The sequence below is a fragment of the Anas acuta genome, chromosome W (genome assembly GCF_963932015.1).
Source record: "Anas acuta chromosome W, bAnaAcu1.1, whole genome shotgun sequence".
Lineage (NCBI taxonomy): Eukaryota > Metazoa > Chordata > Aves > Anseriformes > Anatidae > Anas > Anas acuta.
In genome coordinates, this window is record NC_089016.1 from 26,558,583 (window position 1) to 26,577,861 (window position 19,279).

A 19,279-nucleotide genomic window follows, 5' to 3' on the forward strand; every position below is an offset into this window, starting at 1 on the left:
TGAAGACCATCTCTGTGCTAAACCCCAGCTCTGAGTAAGACTGAGCCCTGATCTTCTTTTCTCTTGCAAATAATCGTCTGTCTCTTTCAGATCACAGAACTTCTCCAACTAATGAGTCAATTTAAAGAAATGGGCTTTGAACTAAAAGACATTAAGGAGGTCTTATTATTACATAACAGTGACCAACACAATGCTTTGGAAGATCTAATGGCCCGTGCAGGAGCCAGCTGAAAACACATTCCTGGGATCTCGCATGCCAACTTCACATCCAATGTGACTTGGTCTCGGCAGGAAGGAGTCCAGCTTTTCACACACATGGGAGCGTTACTGGGCAAGCCTACCTGCGTGCATCACTCCAGCATTTCTCTTTCCACTGGGAGACAACTTTCTTTCTTACTTTAAATTTTTAAAGTGTCCTTTCCTAAGTTTCCTTTTTTTCCAGCTTGGCCATGGAGAGTTTAAACTGCCCAGCCTCTACTGGAATTGTACATAGGCAGAGACTGGAGTGGTTCCTCCCACTGTTGCAGTGGAGTTGGACAGAAGAATATGAAGTTGGTTCTGAAACCTAGGATGCTTTGGTTCTTTGAAGCTGCTTTCATGGTGTCTGCTTGTACTGAATTACTTGACTGTGTCACAGTCCAAATTAACTGGTTAAATTTGACCTTCAGTGCAATGGAATTTAATTTTTTGGTTGAAAGTTAGCCTATAACTTAGTAAAAACACTGGTTCAGAAACTGTCACTATGCATAAAGAGAAGCTGTTCCTCTTGTGATTGTTTTTAACCCATGCATCCAACACTTCTGCCAGACATGAGTGTCCAATGCTGAGTGGTGTATACGTTCACTTGGAACAGGTAAACCGTGAACTCGGCCTGGACCTGCAACTGCTGTTGGTTCTTGAACCCGAAGGCAGAGAGCTGGGGCTCAGTATTCTTAATCCCCCAGGCTTGTAGAATATTTAAGAAAATGTTCTGCTAGGAAATCAATCATCTTTTGTTTTAAATAATACTCAGTGTGATGCAGGAGGTTTCTTTCAAGCACTTTCTTTAAAACAAATATACTCACTGCATTAGTTCCATTTTCCACATTGCTGTAGAATTACATAACATCTAGTACTAGAAATCAGGTTTTGAGTTGTTTTTAATAGTACCGAGTATTATGTTATACATTGTTCAAGTTCTAAATACATAAAATATCATCAGTCTTGAGGAATCTTTAAAGTAATTTGCTAAATATTTTGATTCTGCAGAAGAACAACTAATAAAACGCTCAAATGTAGCTCCCAATGGCATGGTTCCCATCTCTCATGCTCTTTGGCTTCAGCAGATGAAGAACTTGCTAGATCCTGCAAGCCCAGGTGCTGCTATCTCCTGGTTTCAGAAAATAAAAATGTGTAAGGTTCCTGCTATCACCTTTCTACACAGGTTAGCTTTTTAAGGGTTAGGTATAGAGACTGGTGATCTGATGTACAGTTTTACAATGTACTGAGCTGTGTTCCAGACACTTCTTGTGTTGCATTTAACAGTCATGAAGATAAATAGTGAGCTGGGCACCTCATTGATCAGACATAATAGCCCATTTTACAGAGAAACGAGAGGAAAGGGATTATTTCACATCAGGTCATAGGGCTTGTCCAACTTCTGCCTGGCTACAAGTCTGCCAGGTTGCACATGAGCAACAGCAGCAGTGTGTAGCCCAGGCCAAGTGGAACCTCACCTTCCATCACGATGTGGGACGCTGTTGGATAAAATGTGACCTGAAACTCTGATTAAAACTGAAATGGATGCAGTTATTTTTAAGTAGATCTTGTATTAATAATTGTTCTCCAGCTGAGAGCAGAGCTTGCTGCATTTATTCCCAGGTCAGTATCTAAGAAGTTGGGAAGTGTCGGTATCCTTGGGGCTAGGGGCTACAACTACTACCACAGAAAAACGAATCATTCACAAGCTAATTTGGCAGAACTCCAGCTATCTTGTGCATTGTATCTTTGTCCTGCACAGACATCAGCACTAATGAAGATTAGCTCAGCTGCCCTAGCTTATGTTTCTTAAGCGCTTTAAACACTGTGTGGTTCAGTGTGTGGCTTGGCAGGAATCTCTCCTGCAGCCACAGTTTCATGTCTGGAGAAGTTGCAACCGTCTGAAAGTAGGAGAGAAACTGATATGGGAAGTCCAAGCTAATTGCATTGCTCTAAGCAAGATCATGCTGTGAAATATACTCCGTAGTGTTAAGTCATTCACCCACTGCTGGGAGGCCTGCCATGATTGTCAGAATTCTGCTAGCCAGAAAATGATTGCCTGCTACAAGGGGCATATAATGGCAGGGCGTGACCAACAATTAGCAAGAAAAAATCTCAAATGCAATAAAATAATGATGATGATGATGATGATGATAATAATAATAATAATAATAATAATAATAATAATAATAATAATAATAAAGGTTGCTTTGTATCATTGCATTCTCTGCCACAAAACTACTACAGCTTATGGCTCTTATGCTGCTTTATGAACTTGTGTGTTATCTGGTAATACAGCGCATGCAGCTGTGTAAGAAAAATCTTAATAATTTTCTTCAGACAGGATCTTATGTGAAGCTATTTTATTCGCGATTGCAATGGTGGGCGTCCTGGCAATTAGGAGCGCATTATAGTAAACAAATCATAACCTTTTATTCCATACTACCCGACACCTGATCACGTCCCGTTTCCTCATTGGCTGAGTACTACAGGTTCACAAGCTACTCGACGCTCCTCTATACCATATATGCACAATATTTTTGCTCAACCCTTTAATTTCTCCTTTTTCCCTTTAATTTCTCCTTTCTTATGCTTTGAGAACTTATGATCTTTGTTTTACTGTTCTCAAACTGCTCATCCTGTTTTTCTCAAGCTTCTGCATTATTTTGGGACAGTGAGGCCTCCTGCTGACCAATTATCTACTTAGCATTTCTCCTTGTTATGACTACACAACTACCTTTGAATACAGAAGGTTAGTTTTCTACTGCAAAAACACGCTCTACTTCAAAAACATGTTCTACTGCAAAAAAAACAACTTTGTTTCTCACAATTCCCCCCTCTTCTTTTCTTACTCCTCTTTGTACTTCTTCACATACCGCACTCTTGAGTTTTTCCAACACTGAGGTGCAATATTCTTCTTCGGATGTCACGGGAGATGATAGATATACAATGCCATTATTATTACAATACCAACAAATAGTTGTCTGAGCCAATTCTGTTCAGATAACCACGATGTTAGTTTCTCCCAAATGTTTCTAAATCCCCAGAAAGTGTCATCTTGAGCCACTCTATGTAGGATCTTGTTTTGCTTTTTTTCCCCCAAATATTTTTGAGATTAGTCAAATCCGTCCCATTTGATCTACATATATACAGCAACTAGTATTAATTACAGTGCACGCTCCTCCTTATGAGGTTATTAATAAATCTAATGCTATTTGATTCTAGAGTACTATTTTTGCACTTATCAAACTTATTTTCTAGTTCTTCAATATATTTACAATATTTTTGTATTTTGAGAAATTTACAATGTCTTTTTCTAATTCACTCACCCCTAAACAAGATAAAAACCACTTTGCAAAACTGTGAAATGCTAGAGAATTTTACTAAAGGATTATCTGGAATCCGCTTAATTCCACGTGTGGTCTCAAGGGGGCTTCGGCTTTGTGGGGGTTCAATAATAGTTACGTTTGGAATTATTGCCTCCAGGGTGCAAGCTCCCTTCCATCCTAGGGGCAACACCTTCCTGGCTTTATTGCCACATAGCCAGTACCACCCCTTGATATTTGGAACAGGCCTTCTGGTTACAGGATTCTCATGTTCTATCTGGTGTGCATTATGTATATTAGCGTTCCCATGGCTACCATATTCGGTATACAGTATAGATTATTCCCTACTTCATGGATATTTCCACACCCAGGGTCAATAATATTGCCTCCTGAGTTTTCTATCAATGTTGTTTAAAAGGCACCTTTGATAACACAGTATGTTGTAGCCAGGACTATGTGTAGGGAGCTCAACTTCAAAATCTATTCCTTCCCGGGACTGAGTAAGATCTGTCGTTTTTAGAAATCTAGAGAATCCAGAGTTGCTGCTGGAAACAGCAATCAGGGACAAGGCCTTTTCAGTCTTTCTAGGCATCTGGGTACAAATCCAACAATTATTTCACTCGAGAGATGTTCTGGATTAATTGGAAATGCCGAACATTCCCTCCATCCTATCACTAATCCACTGAGAACAGGTATTATTAAGATGAACTTAAAATACATCATTTATATATATATATATACACCCCTATAATAATTAAGAAATAATAATTCAGAAAAACAATAAAAATCGCAAACTGATAAGGATTCTTTTGGTGGGGATCGAATATCCCCCTTTCTTTTTCTCCCACTTCCAGGGAGTGTTCCCTGGAAACACTCCAATTCTGTGTAATTCAATCCCTTTTACTCATTAATTCATTAAGAATTCTTCTAAGGAGAAGTTAAAGGTTTACAATAGATACTTTCAACAGTTTTAACCTTAAAAGTCGTTGTTAATGCAGTCTCTCAGGTATCAGGGTTAACTGATGCTTTTACCCAGGAATGAGTCCACCCTCTCTCAGCCGTTCTTACTGTTGTTTCAGTAGTCAGGAGCACTTGGAACAGTCTGTCCCAGTCAGCTTGCAGTTTCAATTTTCTCTATGTTTGCATCAGATCCCAATCTCCTGTTCGGAATGGATGGATCAGGACTTCCAAGTGTGGGAATATAAATGTTGTTTTTGCAGTGTTACATTGTTTAGAAGGAGGGAGTGTGGTACTGAGATATGCTTACAGTGATAAGAAAGCTTAGCAGGCGACCTTGTAAAATGCAGACAACCAGACTCCTTAGGACAATTAGGTGAAAATCACGGTGTTAAGTCAAGTCAGATAAGTGAAGAAACATTACCACTTCAAGAAGTAAAAATGACAAAAGAAATTTGAAATTTAACAGGCCAGCCACTGAAGGCCATGCATTGTTTGTGAAGCATCAGATAGACTGTGAACCTGGATTACCCACTCAGTGGGGAAACAGGGGAGGGTCCTGTCATCAAAAAGTATATGAACTGTGTTTTGGAAGTAGTAGAGGCGCGCTCTCCTGCTTGTGGGGCGCCCGCCATTGCAATCGCGAATAAATTACTACTTCTGAGCCTAAGTTATTGGCTACAGAGTGTTTCTGACAATTTGGGGGCTCGTCCGGGATCCAGTCACCTACTGGGGAGCCCCACTGCCACAGCAGCAGGAAGGCATGCCCCGCTGATTTCAGTGGTCCTGTGCATTGACGGTGGAGTTTCTGCGGAAAGTTGACAGAGGGCCCGAGAGTGGTTAAAGAGGCAGGATCCGTGAAGTAGTGGGGAAGGGAAGAAGGTAGGCACTCCGGGTTTTTAAGAATCGATCCGGTAACTCTGTGCACAGACCAAGGTAAGAAATACTAAGTATTGCCTTGGGGGTTGCGTGAGACTCTGTGTGATGTGTGAGTGAGACGTACTTCTGTACGAAGCGAGTATGGAGTCCTGATCCGCGGTTCCGTAGCTCCGTGAGGGGTGTGGCCGGAGACGGACAAAGCGTGAGATAAAGGAGAGAAAGGAAGAGTCTCGGGAATTTTGGTGTATGGTAAGCCCTCGCACCGGGAAGTGCTGGCACTACACCAGGGAAATTTGGTGTACGGTAATCCTTGCACAGGGAAGTGCTTGGAAGTACACCCCCATTTTCCAGAATCGGAACATTAGTGTGTGGTACACTGCAGAAGGGAAATTTCTGTAGCAACATACTGACGAGGGCTAGGAAAAATGGGAAATATGAGTTCCAGGGGACAGGGAGATATCCCTTGGGGGAGTGCCTACCAAGAGTTCTTCCTGAAGAATGATAAGAAATTGGAAAAATAATCCCAAAATTAGAGGAGATGATAAAAGAAAAAAAAAAGAAAAAAAAAAAAGGTTAAATATTGTGTATCAGTCTGGACAAAAGAACCAATTAAGGAAACAGCAGTATTTTGGCCAAAATACGGGTCTGATGAAAATTCAGGCTTTACATTTATGTGTAAACAATAAGATTCCTTTTTCAGAGAAGGAGCCAAATTATGCTCCCTATAATCCTAATATTGTACCCGTGGCAGCAGCAGTCACTCCAGGAAGGGAGACAGGGACTGTAATTAACACTGTCCCTAAAGAAGGATCGTACTCTAGGCTCTGGCAAGAATTAGAACAAGGTAGAAGATATGTTGAGAATTTTGCCTTCCCTGATACTAACAGTACTAACACTAACTGTGTATCCTCTTAGGTGAACTACCCCCCCTCCTTACCAGCAGAGAGGTTAGAAATTTTAAGAAGGAGAGGAAGTCTTTATTCGAGGACCCCAACAGCCTAGCTGAACAATTAGACCAGTTCCTACACCACATCAAGTAGCTGATTTTTATGCTCCTAGACTAATACATATTCATTACTACTTCTAAAAAAAACAGGTTATTATAATTAGCTTCCGGGGTCCAGTCCCTCCTACTGGAGCATGCGCATCAGTCTCCTCTGGGGGTCTCTAGGGGTCTTTCATGCTGAAGGCTCGTAGTCTTCCTCTCCAAGTTTTTTTCTCGTCCTTCCCCTTTGTACTCCTTTGGCACCGTACCAAGTTTATAGAACATCCCCTGCAGGTCTTCTCTCCCAGCCATCCTTCAGCTTCTTTTTTCTTCTTCTTAATCTCTTGGCCACCTGGCCAGATACCAGAGGCTTGCATAGTATCCCATAACAGTCACTAGTTGTTATCAGTTGTTCTGAAACCCCCAGACATCAAAGACTTCATACAAACACAAATAGCTTTCTTATTGACACTTCACGAGTAATTAAAACATTCCTCACCAGCCATTCACAGGGACAGTCACACCTATAGCAGTGTTAAGTTAATCTCGAAGAAGACAAAAAAAAAAAAAGGCTGTAACTGTTAGAAATAGGAGTCTGGAATAACAAAAGCAAACAGGTTCATAAATTTGAGGAGTATTTTCTGAAGACTTGATAAATTGACTAGAATGAGGGGGAGACTGGGACACACTGCATCTGTGGTTCAAGAATTAAATTGCCAGTGCAGGGCCCAGAGGCAGACAGGACTGTTCTTTATGGACACGAATTGTTAAAACATTCCTAATACTAGGGATGACCGATTGCTCAGATACTGCCCTTCCCATGGGGGTGGACCAAAGACTCCCAAGGGATGCGGTGTATGATTGCATTGTACCAAGAGAAGACTGCCTGGGGAAATGAGGCCTGTAAGTCTCTCCCTTTGCTATTCCCTTCCTTGCATGATAGCAATATCAGGGATCCCCCTGCATTCTCTACAGCTATAGGCAACCACACAGCCTGCCTCTCACGGCATGGTGTGAGTGCTACCCGGCATCTGGGAGAATTTGCCTTGTGCACAAGAACCTTGAATGCTACCAAGGACTTGATGGGAAACTGTGCAAGACTTGAGATCCCCAGGGCAGATCTCTGGTGGTACTGTGGAGGGAAGACCTTACGGTCCACCCTACCACCTAATTGGGGAGGCACTTGTGCACTTGTTCAATTAGCTATACTCTTCACCCTGGCATTTGAAAGAGAAACATCACAAATACCCAGAAGAAATCAAAGAAGCTTAGGAATATCATTTGATGACAGAGTATGCATAGATTCTATAGGGGTGCCTAGGGGAGTTCCTGATGAACAGAAAGCCAGGAATCAAATTGCTGCAGGGTTTGAGCCACTGTTCTGGTGGGTAATGTTATAAATGAGGTCTCAACTCGATCTGAATTTTGTAATATTTATAAAACAAATATTTCTAAAAGGTATAAAAGCTATAAAAGGTATAAAAGGTATGTAAACAGCGCTGGATGTGATATAGTATAAACTCACTTTAGGATAAAATAAAACTTGTGGAATGATATTGTATAAACTCACTTTAGGATAGAATAGAACTTGTGGTTAAAAGTTAGCAAGGACAAAGTAAATGACATCTTGTTATCTGTAGACCTTCTGTTATGTTTAAGCATCTTGTTATTTGAAAACATCCCAGTATCTGTTAACCGTTAGTCAGGCTGAGACTTGAGATAACTTGAGTCAATTGTCTTGTCTTGTTAACTGAGACTTCCTGTTATCTGCCGACCCTCAGTTAAACTGAAACCCAACTCAGCATTTTTACAGCTTGGAAAACAACTGATTAAGCAAATTTGAATAGTGCATTACGAGGAAGACCTACAGCCTTCCTCCCAAAGACCACTGCTCACATCCTGGAGACCCCGGCCCACAATTCTTGGAAGGCTTTGCGCAAGCGCAAGGACTGATAAGCTAATTAGCATACGAAGCGAGGGTAGGCGGGGTTAGGTAATGAATATGTGTGGGTGCTAATTGAATATTCATTGTTTCGCTGTATAAATATGAGATAGTTTGTCATTTCGAACATGCACAATAGGCGGAAGGATCCCCCGTGCATCCAGCGCTGCAATAAAGAATATACCACTTAAAGAAATTTCGGCTTTGATCTTTAAATCAGATGTGCGGGGAGTCTACACTACACCAAGACGCACATACAAACATCAAACATTCTAAATATACATAACATTGCTTTACATACTAAACGCAAGCATGCCTATATATACATACAATCAGGAAAGGTAACAAATAATCCTTTAAGTTCCATGACTTAACAGTCTCCATTTTCCATTCCTTTTATTGATTACTAACAAGTCTCCATTTTCCATTCCCTTTGAACAATATGTCTCGCTTTAAGTTGTCAAGCAACTCGGCCTTCAGGCCTTATGTATCCCGTTCTTCCCGGATCGAAGAAAAGCATATCCATCTTTTGTGGTTTAACCCGGACGGCAGCTAAACACCACGCAGCCATTCACTCACCCTCCCCCCTCCCTCTCTGGGACGGGGGAGAGAAATGGAAAGTAAAGCCCGTGAGTTGAGATAGAGACAGTTTAATAAGACAGGAAAATAATAATAATAATAATAATAATAATAATAATAATAGTGCTACTAATAATAATATGTACAAACAAGTTATGCACAATGCAATTGCTCACCACCCGCTGACCAATGCCCAGCCTAACCTCGAGCAGTCCGGCCCCCTCCTCCGGCTAGCCACCCTTATATATATTGTTCAGCATGACGTCAGATGGTATGGAATACCCCTTTGGCTAGTTTGGGTCACCTGTCCTGGGTCTGTCCCCTCCCAGCTCTTGCTGCACCCCCAGCCTGCCCGTTGGCAGGACAGAGCAAGAAGCTGAGAAGTCATTGGCTTAGTATAAGCACTGCTCTGCAAGAATTAAAACATCGGGGTGTTATCAGCACTCTTCTCATCCTAAGCCAAAACATAGCATTCTACCAGCTACTAGGAAGAAAATTAACTCTGTTCTAACTGAAACCAGGACACCATCTCCTTTTCAAGGCCAATAGGCCTGGGTCAAAAGGCACATCCAGGTCACCAGGGGGCGTAACAGCAAAAGCCTTCAATGGCTGTAGCAGCAGAGGGGCCCATGGCATAGCAGTCAGATCAGTAAGGGAGCCCTCAGCTCCCTCACTATCTGGCAAACCACACGTTTGCGATTGTGGCTCCATATGGCTCTTTAAGGCCTCAGAGATTGCTCGCCAGGTGCCGAGCAATCCCACTGCAACCTTGTCATTTTCAGTTGCAGAGTCCCACACCTTGACCTCAGTTTGGTCCCATATTTCAGGATCATCAACTGTCTGATTGTTAATAAGGAGTATAAGCTGTAAGGTTACCAGGACAGTCTTTGTTCCTAAGGACGTATGATTCCCCATAATGCGCAACTGCTTACCAGCGAGAGGCAGTTGTGTGCGCGGGTCTGCTTCTCTCAGCTTGAGCTTCTCTCCAGCTCCAGTGCACCTATTTCCAGCGACTTTCTGTACGAGCTTCTCTTAGCAGTTTGCTGAGTCTGGCCGAACCTATCTTCATGAGGCTATCAAAATGCCTGTTCCCGTCCTGGTCTCCATTCTGCCAGCCTGTTCCTCTTCACTTTTTTTTTCCCTGCTTCTTTATTGATGTAACTTCATCGTGTTGCCTTTTTTTATCTTGAGGGCAGGCTCCCCTCTTATACCCTTCTCTCCACAGCAGTTCTTTTCAAAACAACTTTTCATTGGTCAAACAACTTTGAATGTAACAGCAACAGCAAACACCCAGAAACATCCATGCTTTAATGGCTGGAGAACAAGAAACCAGCTGGAGAACAAGCAACCCTGAGCCTGCATGGAGTCTTTTGAATCACCCTTCTTTGTTCCCTCTAAACACATTTATATTCCTGATGGCCTTGTCATTAAGAGTCTAATGTTATCTCAACCTCAGGGTTTTCCTATCCCCATGGCCACGTTCCCAAATCTCCCCCTTCTTTTTTAATATCAACCATTTTCTCGACAGGAATTACCACTCCATATATAACAGTAACAATCAATAAAAATGTGCATTGGATTAATTATATCTATTATAATCAGCAGTTATTCATCAAATATACCAGGGATGCGATAAGAGGAATCACTCAACAACTAGATGCCACCTGCAAAATGGCTTGGGAAAACAGGATAGCATTAGATATGATGCTCGCGGAGAAGGATGGTGTATGCGTGATGCTGGGCAACCGTTGTTGTACTTTCATCCCTAACAATACTGCCCCGGATGGCACAGTAACAAGAGCATTGCAAGGGCTTGCCACCCTTGCCAATGAATTGGCAGAAAATTCGGGAGCAGACACTTCCATCACAGGATGGTTGGAATCTTGGTTTGGTAAATGGAAAGGGATTGTAATGTCCATATTTTCATCCTTGATCGTAGTAGCAGGAGTTTTGACAGCCATTGGCTGTTGCATTATCCCCTGTGTAAGGGGACTTGTCCAGCGGTTAATTGAAACCGCATTATTGAAACAAATGACCATGGATCCACCACCCTACTCAGATAAAATTATATTAGAGGAAACGGAGAACAAAGAAAGTGAAGAAGAGGAAGATATTTACCAAATTACACCTAAAAAAAAAAAAAAGTTTAAAAAGAGTTTTCGCAAAAATCAACAGTTTATAAAAAAAGGAAAAGGTTGGAATTGTGGGAATGTAAATGTTGCTTTTGCAGAGTTACATTGTTTAGAAGGAGGGAGTGTGGTACTGAGATATGCTTACAGTGATAAGAAGGCTTAGCAGGCAACCTTGTAAAATGCAGACAACCAGACTCCTTAGGACAATTAGGTGAAAATCACGGTGTTAAGTCAAGTCAGATAAGTGAAGAAACATTACCACTTCAAGAAGTAAAAATGACAAAAGAAATTTGAAATTTAACAGGCCAGCCACTGAAGGCCATGCATTGTTTGTGAAGCATCAGATAGACTGTGAACCTGGATTACCCACTCAGTGGGGAAACAGTGGAGGGTCCTGTCATCAAAAAGTATATGAACTGTGTTTTGGAAGTAGTAGAGGCGCGCTCTCCTGCTTGTGGGGCGCCCGCCATTGCAATTGCGAATAAATGACTATTTCACTGAGATCCTCGCCTGAGCCTAAGTTGTTGGCTATGGAGTGTTTCTCAAGGGTGTGGTTTGAGCTAATGATCAACGTATAAGTATATAAATAATAAGTATATAGTTCTTAAGAATCTTTTGTCTCAAATTGAGGTAATTCATTCCCTTTGTCCATGTGCAGCAATCCAAATAATATTTCATATGGTGAATCTCCCACATCTTTTCTTGGTGCTGTTTGAATTTGGAGAAGTGCCAAAGGTAAGCGCTTTGTTTGGGGAAGCTGAGTTTCCAGAACTTAGTCAATATTTTCAACAATTCCATACCTGGGAATTATTTGTAGTTACTTTAGTTACTATGTTCACAGTAGCAGATGCTGAAGGGAAAACGTCCACCCACCCTGACAAATGATCGACCAAGACTAATAAGTATTTACATCTACCTACTCTAAGAAGCTCTGTAAAATCTACCTGCACATTTTGGAAGCGCTGAATTCCTGGTTCTCACTCCCCCTTTGGGCTGACTGGATAATATTTTCTTATTTACCTTTTGGCATACTACACAACTGCTGCATACTTGTTCAGCCACAGTATATATATATTCCTACGCATACATATTTCCATAGCACAGTGTCACACACTGCTTGTGTTTGATTCAAAGATCAAAGCTGAAATTTCTTTAAGTGGTATATTCTTTATTGCAGCGCTGGATGCACAGGGGATCTCTCCACCTATCGTGCATGTTCGAAGTAACAAACTATCTCATGTTTATACAGCAACACAATGAATATTCTATTAACGCCTATACATATTCATTACATAAACCCACCTACTCTCGCTTCATATGCTAATTAGCTTATCAGTCCTTGTGCTTGCACAAAGCCTTCCAAGAATTGTGGGCTGGGGTCTTTGGGATGTGGGCAGTGGTCTTTGGGAGATCTCGTGATGCACTTTTCACCTTTTGCTTAAAAAATGCCAGGTAGGATGAATCAGTTGTTTTCCAAGCTGAGTTGGCTTTCGGCCTAACTGAGGAACAGCAGATAATGGGATGTCTCAGTTAACAAGACATAATAGAAGGTTGACTCAAGTTATCTCAAGTCTCAGCCTGACTGAGGGTCAACAGATAACAGGATGTTTCAGTTAACAAGATGCTTCAACATAACAAAAGGTCGACAGATAACAAGATGTCATCTATTTTGTTCTCAATTTTTAACCACAAGATTTATTCTGTCCTAAAGTGAGTCTATACAATATCATTCCCCCCTTTTCTGGGAAAATCTAGTAAATTCTTTTACTTAATACGGAAATTTTTCTTCCCAGTCTTTATGATATGTACCCCTCAATACCTTGCCATGCACATTTGTCAAGGAGGCTACCATGGACATTCGTTGTAACAATTTCCAATTCCAAACAAGTAATACAAAAGACAATATTAAACTTATACCAACTAATATCAATAAAACAATAATTGGGTGACTCAATGTGTTCAAAATCCCATTTGCAGTTGGCGACCATGCAAAGAGTGTATCCCACCAGTTGTGACTTGTGTCTTGTTGTATTCTTCAAAACTCTGCTTATTTCCTTTGTATCATGATGGACAGTGATTAGAGTCTTCTCTCCATTTTCCTGAATGCCTTTTAAAATTTTAATCAGGTCTTGGTGTTTAACTAGTTGCTTCACTAGTGTGAGGTTCATCCCAATAGGTGTAGGTAATAACTTATGATACATTGTGTTGTGTTGGATCCGAGTCACGGCACCAAAAATTGTTATAAATGGCTCAGGATTCAAATTAGGATTAAATAAAAAAATAGGATTTATTAAAAGAATATAAAGGAATAGAGGTAAGCAAACAGCGCTGGGTGCACCGGGAGTCTCTGCTCCACCAGGACGCACACCAGTTACATCAAGCAGCTGATTTTTATGCACCTAGACTAATACATATTCATTACTATTTCTAAAAAAGTAGATTATTATAATTAGCTTCCGGGGTCCAGTTCCTCCTACTGGAGCATGCGCATCAGTCTCCTCTGGGGGTCTCTAGGGGTCTTTCATGCTGAAAGCTCGTAGTCTTCCTCTCACCCTTTGTACTTACTCGGCACTATTCCAAGTTTATGGAACACTCTCTGTACACTCTCCGCAGGTCTTGTCTCCCAACCGTCCTTCAGCTTCTTTTTTCTGCCTCTTAATCTCTTGGCCCCCCTGGCCAGATACCAAGGATCCACATAGTATCTCATAACAGTCACTAGTTGTTATCAGTTGTTCTGAAACTCCCAGACATCAAACACAAACAGCTTTCTTATTTGACGCTTCACGAGTAATTAAAACATTCTTCCCCAGCCATTCACAGACACATCTATAGCAGTGTTAAGTTAATCTCGAAGAAGACAGGAAAAAAGGCTGTAACTGTTAGAACTAGAAGTCAGGAATAACAAAAGCAAACAGGTTCATAAATTTAAGGAGTGTTTTCTGAAGACTTGATAAATTGACTAGAATGAGGGGGAGACTGGGACACACTGCATCTGTGGTTCAAGAACTAAATTGCCAGTGCAGGGCCCAGAGGCAGACAGGATTCAAACAGAGGCAGACAGGATTCAAACAGAATTATTCTTTATGGACACGAATTTATGGACACGAATTGGAATTGTTAAAACATTCCTCACAATCCCTTATCTTCTTTTTAATATCCCCAATTCGTGTCTCTTCTGTTATTAATAATTGGATTTCATCAGTTTGTTCTTGGAGGGTCCAATCCTTAAGCATCATAATTGACATATTCCCTTCCTTTTTTAATGAAGTTATTACCAATGTACTATTTATCACCCGGCGTATTGATAATGTAAAACAAGGTATCATACAAGGTACAAATAATAACGTCATTACACCACATAACAATAAAAATAACACTCTTTTAACCCATGGTCCACCAGGCAGCCATGAAAATAAATCCCATTCCATATCCTTCCAGGTTTGTGTTTGCTCGCTCACCTCCCCCCTCTCCTTCTCTGGGATGGGAGAAAGAAATGGGAAAGTGAAGCCTGTGAGTTGAGATAACAAGAAAATAATAATAATAATAATAATAACAATAATAATGATGATAATATTACTACTAGTAATAATGTATACGAAACAAGTGATGCACAATGCAATTGCTCACCACCTCTTGTCCGATGCCCAACCTAACCCCGAGCAGTTCGGCCCTCCTCCCAGCCTGCCTGCTGGCAGGACAGTGAGAAGCTGAATTTGGTTTGGTCCTTGGCTTGGTGTAAGCACTGCTCTGTAACAATTAAAAACAATTAAAACATCAGCATATTATTAACATTCTTCTCATCCTAAACCAGAACATAACATTCTATCAGCTACTAGGAAGAAACACCCTTTTTATCAATCTTTAAACAGCAATTACTAAAGCTAAATTTTCCACAGACTTCTCCTTCTTATGCTAGTAAATAATCCAAAGCTAGGCAATTTTGATACAAAGCAGTTCTCATCATTTATAACGATTTCTATTACAGCTAATAACCTAATTATTCTATTAAGTATATATACTGGGGTCCTATAGTCCCACGATCTGTCTTCTGCCCACGTATCTGGATCATAATAGGCAAACACCTTCGGGTTGATTCAGGCTTGTGTTACCGTTCGGCCTGTCAGGGTGATCCAGCTCCTGGAAAACGAATCACAATTTTATATAGGTTAAAAAAAGGGTTTTATGTTATTTTCTCAGGACAACCTGACCTTAGTGGGGGAGAAGTCCAGTCGAGGCCCTCTCACTCGGCAGTCAATACCCATAGGGGTTGCTTCCCTCGGTAGACCATACACACCACAGTGGAGGGTCCTGCCCTGGTCTTGCCTTCTCCCTTTCCTCCCTTCAGGCTTGTCCCCTTTATTTGGCATCCTTAATTCATGCAGAGCCTCGTTGCCAGAATATTAGTTCTTCCTTAGCATGAGTTTCAGTTTCCCAGGAGTGGACTCAACCCTCCAAGTTTCAGTAGTTACTGGTCCTTTTATTCTGGATGCATGGGTCCCTTTCTGCGGTTCTCACAGCTGTTTCAGTAGTCAGTAAAACAAGGTACAGTCCCTCACACCCATGCCCTTGAGCCAAAAGCAAAAAGTCAATAGCAGCTTGATCCTGTAAGAGCGCATGTCGCAGACTATTTTGATCTGGTAACATCTCCTCAAGTATCTCTGTCATGGCATAGGCTTGCTTCTTGGCCCAGCATATCAATTTTTCTAAGTTGTTACGTGCGGCTGCAGATGCCACTCCAAGCACTAAAATTGCCAATGCTGCTCTAGCTGCAACCCCACACAATTCAACATTATCATTGCTATCCGGTGCAAGCAATGCCCATTTTTGTCTGGTGATCTCACGCAACTGTAACAAGCTAGGAGCAAATACAATGAGTTTATCTAAGTAACATGGACATCTGATAGCATTTGCAGCGATACCTTGCCAGGCCCTATCCCCACAAATCAGAAAAACATCAGGAGGTAAGGCCAAAGCTGCACAATTGTTCCAAACACTGTAGTTGTTACCCCTTGTCTCCATGTTATGAACCCCTAAACCCTGCTTAGCAGTGTCATTATAATCACGGATGTTATTTGTATTTCTGTACCCGTATGGCCCTTTCCAGGTTCCTGTAGCAGGATTCATCTGATAGCCACGGCTACATTCACATTTGTAGCCACCTTTCAGGTTGATACAGATTTGACTACAGATACCAGGGTTTTGACATTCATCAATATCTCCACAGTTTCTCTTGTCTACAAACTCAAACCCAGCTGGACAGTCACATTCATTTTTGTTGCATTCCTTCAGGGGCTCATCACCCCAGTCCTTGCAGTCTCTCTGCTGGTTACACACTTTATTGATATCTATGCATTCTCCACTTATGCACTTGAATTTGCCAGGTCCAGAGCACTGAATAACATTGTTACAGTTTGCTTCATCAGTGCCATCCAGACAGTCTCTCACACCACTGCACTGCCTTCTTCCGTGGACACAGTTCCCATCTTCACATCTGAACTGGTCTGGCCTGCAGGTCTGAGAAGGGCAGTTAATTTCATCACTTCCATCCTTGCAATCAGGATCTCTGTTACAGTCTTTTTCACCATCACATTTCCAGGACACTGGGATACACTGGACTGACTGAGGACCACAGCTAATTTCATTTACCCGACATGTTCTCATATGACACAGATCAGCACTCTCATCAGACCCATTTTCACAGTCCGGATCCCCATCACACGGCCATCTATTTGGCACACACTGACCACTGTTGCACACAAAGTCAGATTCAGCACACGTCTTCTTCACACAAGCACTCTCATCACTGCCATCTGAGCAGTCTTCACATTTTGCTCTAGCACTGTCGGCAGCAGTGCACAGGCAGGTGAGGGTGAGCAGCAGGCAGAATGCCCCACAGCGCAGCAGTGCCTGCCGCCGCCCTGCACCTATGTCACTTATACTACTCCTATTACCCGTGCTAGTAGTGTCAGTGGCATCCTCCTGGTACCGTTTCTGTCTTTGCCGCCCCTTACTCTCCCCCTTTTCTTTTTGCCACTGACCATTCACCACAAATGGATAAGACACATGATTACTAGTTAGGAAAGAAAGTGTAACGTCTGCTATACGGCTGCAGGCAGTGCCAGCTGCAACCTTAGGTTTGTGAAAGAGCCTGCCGGTGGTCATTTGGCAGTGTAATCAGCGTCTCTGCACTCCTGCCCTGCAATAGAGCTAAGTCATCATTAGTAATAGTTATAACACCGATCTGGGGACTAATAGTCTTTTTTTACATTGCAAGATAAACCTTTTATAAAAAGAATGCTAGAGTGAAGCAGCACAGCCGCTGCTGCCGCTGCCTCCATGGTTATGTCAGACAGGCTGCAGGGTCCTGATGTCCGCCCCTCTGCTCTGTGCCGACTCGCCACACGGTGAGGGTCAGCTACCGGTGTCCACTGACGCCTCTGGTCTCCCGTAGCAACTCGATCTCGGATGTCCCGCAATTACTTCAATTTCCCTGCGTTTTGCAGCTTCTGTCAGGTTTCTCTATGTCTCTCAGAGCCGTCCGTGGCTCTGCAGCGTCTCTCAGGGCTCTCTCCATCCAGCGGTAGCCCCTCCGTAGTGTCTCGGCTCTCCCAGCGCCGCTCCAGGCTCTCGGCGCCGCTCCGGTCTCTCGGCCTGTTCAGGTCTCAGCGAGTCCAGGTCTCGGCCTGTGCGGGCCTCATATGTTGCAGGAAGCATGCTCCTGCCTTTTTCTTGTCACAGTCAAAACATTTAAGAGCAAAAATAGGATACATAAGATACACAAGATACACCGGTCCCATATATTAGGCACCACCACTCAAAACTTGGATAAAACAGCACTTCTTTTCAGTCTGTCAAGCACTTTGTTTGTCTCTGCCCACTCCCCTTGCGGAGAGTACAGAACCACGGATCGGAACTCTGCACTCACTTTGCAGCAACGCTGCGTCTCACTCACACAGCACACTCGCACACGGAGGCCTCCAGCACATCTCATTCATACCACAGGAATATAATTTAGAATGATAAGCAACCAAACAAGTATTGTCTCTGACTGTGTTCTTCGTGAAGTGACTTGGAACACTTTGTTTCAAACCCTTACACTTACACAAATACTTTCAACACAAAATACATACATAAAAACACATACAATTATTAACACTCCAGATAGTATCCCTCCAGCAGCTGAAAGCATACCGTTTGTCTGCAGTTTCAGGAGATCTTTGCTCCTGCGGTGAGCAGCTGAGAGTGGAGTCCCCTCCAAGCAAAACGCTCAGGGTGCACCTAGGGGCGTCCACGCTGCAGCCGATCCCACAGCCGAGCAGAGTGCCTCCTGCCTGGCTCACCAAAATGCCTCACAGAAAGCTGACTCCACAATCAGTAGGATTGTAAAGTAGGTATGTTTACTCAGTTCCGTGCAGCACGGGGCGGGTAGTCCCCCCAAAGTCGTGCAGGCCTAACGTGACAAATTGCTTTAGTAAAAAGTTACATATACATAAACATTCCTATACATATGCATAACCTGTCCCTTTGTGAACACTCCTCCTTATTTCAGACACCTTGGTTAAACTCTGAACCATGAGGTTTTTAATCTGGTTCTCGGGGCCCGAGAGGCTCCTGTTATCTGGTGGTATAAGTGCAGCACAGGCACAAATGTAGCACATATTCATTCTTAATCAATTGCTCTCTAATTTCTAATTCCAATGTTTCAGCTTGCTCTTTTCTGGATCCACGGGTATTCTACTATTAATGTTCAAAGCCTGACAGACCCCGTCCTCCGTGGATCAAAATACATGGGGTCTTAAGGGTTCCTTTGGTCATTCTATCATAAAATACTGGATCATTTTCAATTTACTCTTTAATTTTCTGGGGCCCCTATTGTTCCAATTTCTAATCATTATTCATAATGGACTTTTTGGTCATATATCTGGTAATTTGCTCCCTTTCTGGTCCTTGGTCTTCGATTTTATCTGACCCATCCAGGAATTTTACTAGTGGCAATTCCCACAGCCCTTGGCTGCCCAGTGAGAGTGTCTTGCAGGGGGTTTAGGACCTATCACCCACCCACGTATCCCTCTTCTCACCAGTCCAGCCCCCCCGACAGGAGATTAGAACCAGTGAGAAAACAAAAAGACCTCCACGCTGACTTTAGAAGTCTCAGTTACACTCACACACACAAAAAATGGCAACCATACCCTTACCCAACCGGACGGTATCTTACGAATCAGTCGTCTTCGTCCAGACTCCA

General features: G+C 42.4%; 1 protein-coding gene and 1 long non-coding RNA gene across 4 annotated transcripts in view; one reads left to right on the plus strand and one right to left on the minus strand.

Annotated features, from left to right (window-relative positions):
- The window catches only part of LOC137846707 (ubiquitin-associated protein 1-like), a 56,249-nt gene extending 54,462 nt beyond the window's left edge, over nucleotides 1-1,787 (plus strand). For all 3 annotated transcript variants that reach the window (XM_068664820.1, XM_068664821.1, XM_068664822.1), the window contains one exon: nucleotides 91-1,787. In XM_068664820.1, coding sequence (XP_068520921.1) covers nucleotides 91-231 — 141 coding nt within the window. In that variant the 3' untranslated portion in view covers nucleotides 232-1,787. The remainder of the gene's footprint in view (nucleotides 1-90) is intronic.
- LOC137846744 (uncharacterized) lies at nucleotides 1,467-4,369 on the minus strand. The gene is made up of 2 exons (XR_011090626.1): nucleotides 4,305-4,369; nucleotides 1,467-4,087 (listed from the first exon to the last, which is right to left on the minus strand). It is a non-coding gene; the product is annotated as an uncharacterized lncRNA (long non-coding RNA).
- Between the last annotated feature and the right edge of the window lie 14,910 nt (nucleotides 4,370-19,279).